This window comes from Sinocyclocheilus rhinocerous, unplaced genomic scaffold (assembly GCF_001515625.1).
Source record: "Sinocyclocheilus rhinocerous isolate Xijiao unplaced genomic scaffold, SAMN03320098_v1.1 scaffold1618, whole genome shotgun sequence".
Taxonomy (NCBI): domain Eukaryota; kingdom Metazoa; phylum Chordata; class Actinopteri; order Cypriniformes; family Cyprinidae; genus Sinocyclocheilus; species Sinocyclocheilus rhinocerous.
Window position 1 is genome coordinate 93,882 of NW_015647041.1, and position 9,099 is coordinate 102,980.

Consider the following 9,099-nt stretch of genomic DNA (forward strand, 5'->3'; position numbering starts at 1 on the left):
GTCCTTAAACAACATGTAAAAACTAAAATGAGATGTATTTACTTGTCATTCAGACAGACCCTTTGCGTTTAAGTAGGCGGTTCTTGATCAAAATAAGATGCAATGGGGACTTGATGCAATTTGATAAAGGTCTGGCTATGCAAGATGAAACTGACATTGATGTTTCATTAGCTAAAGTGGCAGTGGCTTTTTAAACCTTCTAAAAGCTTTTAAATTTGGTCATTTTAAACCCCATAGTTAATTTTATTCAAAAAGTGCACCGATACATCAATTAAAAAATAGACTTCTAAGCATTATTTATAATGATCAAATAAAAAATAAATGTTTATGATGTACTGTATTAGGAGACAGATGGTGTAATGGAAGACCCAAGCACAAAACATTGATCACTAAGTGTGGGCATTGAGGACTGAAGCTATAGACAGAGAGACCCTTGGCACTAATTTGTTTACAACTGGCGCCTCTGTGTTTACAGTAGCCACATTTGAGTAATAAAGGAGGGATTGCCAGAAAGACCTGATGGAATAATCACACCTGTTCTGGCTGACATTGTTGCATTGTGTGTGTGTGTGTCTGTGTGTGTGTCTGTGTGTCTGTGTGTGTGTGTGTGTGTGCGTGTGTGTGTGTGTGTTTAGACTGACAGCATCTGCCACTGTGACTGTGGGACGCTAGTGGAGAGCAAGCAATGTTGATGAGAAGATAAACTGCATAGAAATGAACTAAAAGCCACATGGATGAAACTCAGAAAACTCATCAAGAACATGTCCAGATCATATTTCATCCCAAAATCAAAATAAAGAAAAAATAAATGCTATTTTACACATTAAAGGGATTGTTCACCCGAAAATGAAAATCCATTTATTCACCCTCGTTTCATTCCAAACAGTTTTGGTCACCACTGACTTTCATTATATGAAAAAATAAAAACCCACTGGGACATTTCTCAAAATACTTTTTTGAAGAAAGAAAGTCATACAAATTTAGAGCATATAACTGTGAGTAAATGATGACAGAAAAGCACCCCCATTTTCATTACTTTCCCCATTCCATTAAACGTATAAAAAAAAAAATTTCTGACACTCTTGTTTTTGTTTTCCTGTTTCTTTGCAAAGGTTCACACACAGTTGTGCGGAACATAGGTATTTGACATTTTAATATTTAATAAACTGTTCTATGTACTAACCTCTCTTTGTAAATAGACTATGCTGATGCCATTAATATGATCTTTCATTTCTCTGTTCTGTGATATTTCCAGGCCTTAGTCACAAAGAAAAAACAGTGATTAGTTCTTCCTCAAAAGCTTATTGATAAATAAATTTGATAATTTTGTTTTGTCTGTTTAGTTGAAGACAACTTATAGCACACCATTTTCGACATTTTATGCTCTTGCATTGCTGGATTTTCTGTTTCTTTTTTTCTCTCTCTCCAAACATTGCAAGACGGATATAGTGCTTGGGAAATCTCAATTGCAACAATTGTTATTATCTTCAGTTCCTTTTGGATCCGTGGTGCGAAAGTTACACTGGACCTTTAAATGCGTTTTTTGTGCTGAATCAATTTCATCCAGTGATATGCATATATTTAATGCTCTTCCAACTGAGATCGTTTGTCCCCAGTGAAGATGTTTAACATTCATCTCTGCACTTTGCAGAAGGTTGAATCAACATGCCCACTTTATTGTTGAGCTGTAATACTGTCTCGTCCCTATGGCGTCAGTCCTATGTGAGGGAACTAGTGAACTGTAATCACCACCATCTCGTGGTTTTTAAATATTATTGAACAGCACACAAGCGATTTAGAGATTTCCCTGGAATGTATGAAAGCACCGCTTTGGTTTATTTTCAGGGTTTGTGCATGTATATCTATGCAGTTCTCAACTTGTGTGTTTCTTTTAAGATCTGAATGATAAACGTTGTCAGTTGTGTCATCCACACCCAGTCTTACATGGAAATGCCAAGTGTATAAGATAGTTTAAAGTAAAAGAAAGATATGAGAGAGAATGGGGAGATGGGACAGGGAGAGAGATATACTAAAGATACACACAAAAGAAGTGAGAGGTATGGGAGTATATTTGTAAAATACACAGTACAAAGCGACACTGACTCAACCAATAGCTTGCATTAGGGGCCAATGTGTTTGAAACTAACTTTTTATTATTTAGACTGGTGATCTTACCGATCTGCTCTGCTGCATGCAGCTGTGTGTGGGCCTGTGCCTGCGTCTGTGTCTGCGCTTGCTGCTCCTGCAGACTCTGGCTGTCCACTGAGATGCCGCTGTCACTGTGCAGCTTCTCTCCCTCTGGAGATGGTGTCTGATTGGCTGTGGCTGCGCGATTATTAGCTGCCTGTTTATTCTGCTTGCAGCTGTTCCACCTGGAAGGCACAGATGCACATGTACAGTACAAATTAATGTAATGAGTGAGAGTAAAGCATTAGCTGCTTTCAATTTCAACAACAAACATGTTCACATAGTAGTGTTTTTTATTTAATATGCATAAATATGTTCGAAATGTAGTCGTTATGACTATTTTTCTCAATTTAATTAGATTTATTGTGATAATTTAAGTTAAATTAAATGTATAGTTAGTAATTAAGTTAAATAACATGACATACAGTAATGTAATAATTTAAAGTGCATAGGTTAGTGGGTAATTGCAATTAGCTTAAAGGGTTACTCCACCCCAAAATGAATATTTTGTCATTAATCACTTACCCCCATGTGTGTGGTGCGGCTGACACAGACAAGTGTGGTGCGGCTGACACAGACAAGTAGAACAGTGTACGCAGTTTACGTTCAGTGGATACTCTCCAAAATGGTGCTACAGTTGACGCGGAGGAGACAAATTGTTGAATAAAGTCGTTATTTTTGTTTTCTTTGCGTACAAAAAGTATTCTCGTCGCTTCATAAAATTCAGATTGAACCACTGATGGCAGATGGACTATTTTGACGATGTCTTTCATACTTTTCTGGGCCTTGACTGTGCTATTTACTTGGCCGTCAATGGGACAGTCACAAGCCTCCCGGTTTTCATCCAAAATATCTTAAATTGTGTTCCGAAGACGAACGAAGCTTTTACGGGTTTGGAACGACATGTGGGTAAGTGATTAATGACAACATTTTCAATTTGGGGTGGAGTAACCCTTTAAACAGTCATCTAAAAATGACTTAGTTTAAAGGGATAGTTCACCCAAAAATGAAAATTAGCCCATGATTTACTCACCCTCAAGCCAGTGTATCTGACTCTCTCCTTTAGACGAATCCAATCGGAGTTATATTTAAAAATGTCCTGGCCCTTCCAAACTTTATAATGGCAGTGGGCAGGTGTTTCTGTTCAACAGTCCAAAAGAAGTCCAATAAAGCGCATCCATCCATAATAAAAAGTGCCTCACACGGCTCCGGGGGGTAAATAAAGGCCTCCTGTAGCGAATCAATGCGTTTTTCTAATAAACATATCCATATTTAAAAAGTTATAACCACTTTTCTGTAGCTTGCTCTAACTGCCGTATGCGGAAGCCATTGCAGGCGGATGACGTAGGGCATATGTGTAGAGCATGCGCCGGTGAGAAGTAAGAAACGCGGAAGCAAAGAGGAGAGAACAAAACAAAACACCGGTCACGAATTAGAAGTACAAACGAGGATTTGTAAAGAAAAATGTTAGAGGATTTCGATATAAGCCAAGAGGAGACTGGTTTTCCTTTGCTAAAGTAAGGAAACTTTGCTTTCTTTGCTCCTATTAAAAAACGTTGGTTTTCACGAGATTAGCATATTCTCACCGGTGCATGCGCTACGCATACGTCCTATGTCATCCGCCCAGAACAGCTTCCGCGTACGACAGCGCAAGCTACAGAAAAGTGGTTATAACATTTTAAATATGGATATGTTTCTTACAAGAACGCATCGATTCGCTACAGGAGGCCTTTATTCTCCCCCCTGAGCCGTGTGAGGCACTTTTTATTATGGATGAATGCACTTTATTGGACTTCTTTTGGACTGTTGAACACAAACCTCTCAGTTACGTATGTAACCCTCGTTCCCTGAAGGAGGGAACGGAGACATCATGTTGATGACCAACGAATTGGAAATCTCGTCAGAGAGACTAATCCACTTTGAGAGTAAACTAAACGAGCCAATGCACATTGGCATGCGATGATTGCATCCAGTTGCCGCTGATCGCAGTACGAGTATAAATAGGCAGCAGGTGCAACGCATACTCAGGTTTTCGCTTCAGAGCCGAGCCGGTGACCCGGCCGCTCAGCGGTGGTACAGGAACTGTGGCAACAGGACGTGACATCTCCGTTCCCTCCTTCAGGTAACGTGGGTTACATACGTAACAGAGACGTTCCCTTTCAGTCGTCACTTTCGATGTCACGTCGATGACCGACGAACTAGGAATCCCTACCAAAGAGCCACGGATGCTGCCCCTTCCAGTGTCCTGTGCAAGCCTCCTGTGCCCCTTTGGGTATAGGCCAGGGCTCGCAACTGAAAGGCCAGTCACTGTTGTCTTAGCACTGCCCACTCAGTGAGATTGGATAACACTGGGAAAATGTACCAGTTCTATTTGGAACAGGAACGTTGCGGAAGCCCCATCCTTCCTGAAGGAGGTTTCAGGTGGCACTTACGCATATGGATTATCTCCTTAGGGCCTTTGTACATATGGAAGATTTAGAGGTGGTTATAACCCCCTTGCAGGGATGGCGGAGAAGTCTGCCAGGGAAACACCGGCTTAAGCTATACCGTGGAAGAAAACGCATATGGGATCCACTTAAGTCACTACTCTACCGGTTCTCATGGATTCATCAAATGAGGGCCAGGCGCCAGACGCTCCGCCACTTTTGGCTGCAGAGGGTGATGAAGGAGTTCTACAGGGTCTACAGTACAGACACTCTGCAGCAAGTATCACGATTTGTGAAATAGTAAGCCGACACTAAGCCGGGGGCCTCTCAGTGCTTCTACCCATTTGAGGTGAGAACACAGGAGGATACCAGCTCAAAACGAAGGCTATAGAATCTAGCGAACGTGTTGGGGGTCACCAGCAAATATCTGTCACTCTACAAATATCTGTCAGCGAAGCGCCACGAGCCAGCGCCCAGGAGAATGCAACACTCCTAGTAGAGTGAGCTCACAACCTGAGCGGGCAGGGCACGCCTTGTGCCTGATAAGCAGGGCGATGACATCCACTATCCAGTGGGCCATCCTCTGCTTGGAGACGGCATTCCCCTTCTGCCGGCCTCCGTAAGAGACAAAGAGCTGCTCTGTAGCTTTGTGTCTGGCCTACGTACAATCTTAAAGTGCAGACGAGACAGAGCAAAGCTAGAGCTGGGTCTGCCTCCTCCGGGGGGCAGCACTTGCAGGCTCACTACCTGATCCCTGAAGGGCGTGGTAAGAACCTTGTGCACATAGCCAGGCCAGCGTCTCAGAGTTACCTGAGAGTCAGCCAGCCCAAACTCTAGGCACCATTCGTCAACTAAAAAGGCGTGCAGGTCCCCTACCCTCTTGATGGAGGCCAATGCAACCAGGGGCAGAGTTTCCATTGAGAGAAACTTTAGCTCGACTGACTGCAAAGGCTCAAATGGGCCCTGCTGGAGTGCTCTGAGCACCAGAGTCAGGTCCCAAGTGGGTATAGAGGGAGAACGAGGAGGGTTGAACCTTCTCGCCCCCTAAGGAACCTGATGACCAGGTCGTGTTTCCCTACCGTCTTCCCCTCCACGGGGTCGTGATGGGTGGAAATAGCAGCAACATAGACTTTAAGGATGGAGGAAGACAGCCTTCACTCCAACCCTTGCTGCAGAAAGGAAAGCACGACTCTGATCGGGCATCTCCGGGGGTCCTCTCGGTGAGAAGAACACCACTCGACGAACAGGTTCCACTTCAAGGCGTAAACGTGTCTCGTAGACGGTGCTCGCGCCGAAGTAATGGTGTCCACTACCTCTTGGGGTAGGTAACCTAGAACCTCTGCGTCCCATCCAGGGACCAGACATGGAGTTTCCAGAGGTCCGGACGTGGGTGCCACAGGGTGCCCCGTCTCTGAGAATGTAGATTCTTCCTCAGAGGAATCCACCAGAGAGAGGCTGTCACGAGGAGCATCAGTTCCGGGAACCAGGTCTGGTTGGGCCAGTAGGATGCAACGAGCAAGACCTGCTCCCCGTCCTCCCTGACTTTGCACAGTGTCTGTGCAAGAAGGTTCACTGGGGGAAATGCATATTTGTGCAGGCGCCGCGGCCAGCTGTGTGCCAGTGCGTCCGTGCCGAGTGTTCCCTCAGTCAGGTCTGTTATAATAGCTGGCAGTGAGAGGTTTCTATAGAGGCAAACAGCTCTACCTGAGTGACTCCGAAACGTCTCCAAATCAGCTGGACCGTGTCGTGAAGACACGAGGGGACAGGGACAGCCTGAAGGGCAGGACCTTGTATTGATATGCTACGAACGCAAACCACCGAAAGGGTCTGTTTCGCGGAAGGATCGAGACATGAAAGTACACGTCCTTCAGGTTGATCGCTGCAAACCAATCTCGGGGACGGATGCACCCGAAGATGCATTTCTGTGTCAACATCTTGAATGGTAGCCTGTGAAGGGCCCGGTTCAAGACACGCAGGTCCAAGATTGGTTGTAACCCGTCGTCTTTCTTGGGTACAATGAAGTAGAGGCTGTTAAACCCCGTCTTCATATTGACTGGAGGGACCGGCTCTATCATGTCGTTCGCCAGTAGGACTGCGATCTCCACACACAAGACATGAGCATCGGCTGCCTTTACTGATGTGAAGAGGATACCTCTGAATTTGGGGGGACGCCAGGCAAACTGAATTGCATAGCCGAGTCTGATGGTCCGAAGGAGCTCCCAGATACCTTGCAAGTGAGACCAGCGGAACCACCGACATACTGGCAGAGAGGTGGAACACAGGGACCCGGCTCAGGCGGCTCATGGGCGGGCCGAAGCGGGGTCTGAGTGTGCGGTGCAACACTTACCTGGTTCCATGGTTGGGCAGAGGGTGCGTGAGTAGGGAAGCCTGGCAGGAGCATAACGATGATACCGCTCGGCTCTGAAGCGAAAAGCTGAGTATGCGATGCACCTGCTGCCTATTTATACTCGCGCTGCAATCAGCGGCAACTGGATGCAATCACCGCATGCCAATGTTCATTGTCTCGTTTAATTTACACTCGAAGTAGATTGGTCTCTCTGGCGAGATTCCCAATTCGTCTGCCATCGACATTACGTCAGAAGTGACCGACTGAAAGGGAACTTTTTAATATAACTCCGATTGGATTCGTCTGAAAGAAGAAAGTCATATACACCTAGGATGCCTTGAGGGTGAGTAAATCATGGGCTAATTTTCATTTTTGGTGAACTATCCCTTTAACCTTTTAAAATCCTGAAAATCCTTTTCCTGATTTGGTGTTTCCGGTCAAAAAAGGTTTTGTATTTCTTTTAGGAACACTGATCTGAGCTTATACACCCCAATTTTTTATGAAAAAAAATCATAATTTGTGGATGATTGAGTCAATATTCACTCAAAAAATTTTGAATCCAAGATTTAGTGATAATATGGCAAACTGAGAGATTTTTAAAGCAATTTTTTGTAGGCTGGTTATTTTAGACTGGGAACACCAGAAGTGTAACAAGGTTGGGGGAAATCCCCCAAAAAGTATGAAAATTATCCAATTTCGGTTGTCATACCCTGTGTGAGCAAATTCGCTAAATTTCAGAACAATGTGATAACATTAACTAGCATTTTCAGGAAAAAGAATATCCTCTCCAGGTCAAGGGTTAATCTGATAATTCCAAATTAAGACAAGGCCTGAATTATTCACCACCTATTACTGTCCTCAATCATTACAATCTGTTATTATGTCTTTAAGATTTTTTCTCTCTTTAGCTCACCTCTTAAAGATGATGTAAGCCAGGAGGCCGACTACGACTGCTGCAAGGATGGGGCAGTAGATGGGAATCAGGTTCTCATTTAGCCCTCTGCCAATGAAGTGAGGGGAGCTAGGTTTGGGTGTGGTGGCATCCCCTCCGGGGTTGGGGCTCCACAAACCATTTGGATCAGTGACAGACGTACTGGACTCACTAGCGAAAGTGGGATAGGTAGGACTCAACGGATCTAGAATAGAGAGAAAGACAGTCACACATATATTAGCTGCAAATGACTGGACATAGACGCAAACTTACGGTAAAAACTTCTGCAGTCTGCTATTGTATCTAAATAGAATTCACACTATTTATATAATTTAAAATGCAAATTGGATATTGAACTGAACCTAATGAGACCGTTAGTAGAAGCTGTGAAATTGACCAATGGCTGTCTGGATGGTGTTATATGAAATATGGCCTTTTTCACCCACTAAAGGCACTATTTGTCTTTTTATCTTTCTTCCTCTCGCTATTGATTTGATGCATAATTTATACAAAGACAAACCCCCATAAACTCCTTCCAGCTCCCAATAGAGCACAATAGTGGCCGTCCACTTTTTCAAAGGCCTTTGTGCCAGGAGTATTTTTCCCATTTATTTTCTCCATAGTCAATTAAAAAAATACAATTAAAAAAAACAACTGAACTGGCTCCAAGTGTCACACCCAAGGACTGTTCTGTGTGTTTTGTTTTCCCTCGTGTGTGCCCATATTTGGTTATGTTCCTGTTCCTGTCCTCATTATAGTTCGTTATGTTCATTTGGTTTTTGACACCGACATATATCACATTACAAACTTTTGGTTTAAATCCATATTAAAAAGTACTTAGAACTGTTAATAATAAATTACTCATCCAGCGAAGCTTAGCAAATGATGGTGCAGTATAAAGCTATTGACTTTCAGTCATAAATTCAGTAAGTTTTAAGTTTAATAGAAAGCAAAATAAATATCTCTATGGTGAAAATAAATGGCTTTTACTTATAGAATAATAATTAATAATAATTCCTTACATTTATACAGCGCTTTTCTGGGTACTCAAAGCGCTTTACATAGAAGGGGGGAATCTCCTCTACCACCACCAGTGTGCAGCATCCACCTAGAACCCAACACGGCAGCCATATTGCGCCAGAACGCCCATCACACACTAGCTTATTGGTGGAGAGGAGACAGAGTGATGAAGCCAATCAGCAGATATG

The 9,099-nt window shown here is 43.6% G+C and overlaps 1 protein-coding gene across 1 annotated transcript in view; it reads right to left on the bottom strand.

Moving 5' to 3' along the window:
• Positions 1-389: 389 nt before the first annotated feature.
• LOC107708544 (tumor necrosis factor receptor superfamily member 16-like) overlaps positions 390-9,099 on the bottom strand; it is a 45,338-nt gene continuing 36,628 nt past the window's right edge. The window contains exons 4-6 of the mRNA XM_016512808.1: positions 7,874-8,096; positions 2,176-2,372; positions 390-415 (exon numbers count right to left, since the gene is read on the bottom strand). Of these exons, the coding sequence (XP_016368294.1) occupies positions 390-415; positions 2,176-2,372; positions 7,874-8,096 (446 nt within the window). The remainder of the gene's footprint in view (positions 416-2,175; positions 2,373-7,873; positions 8,097-9,099) is intronic.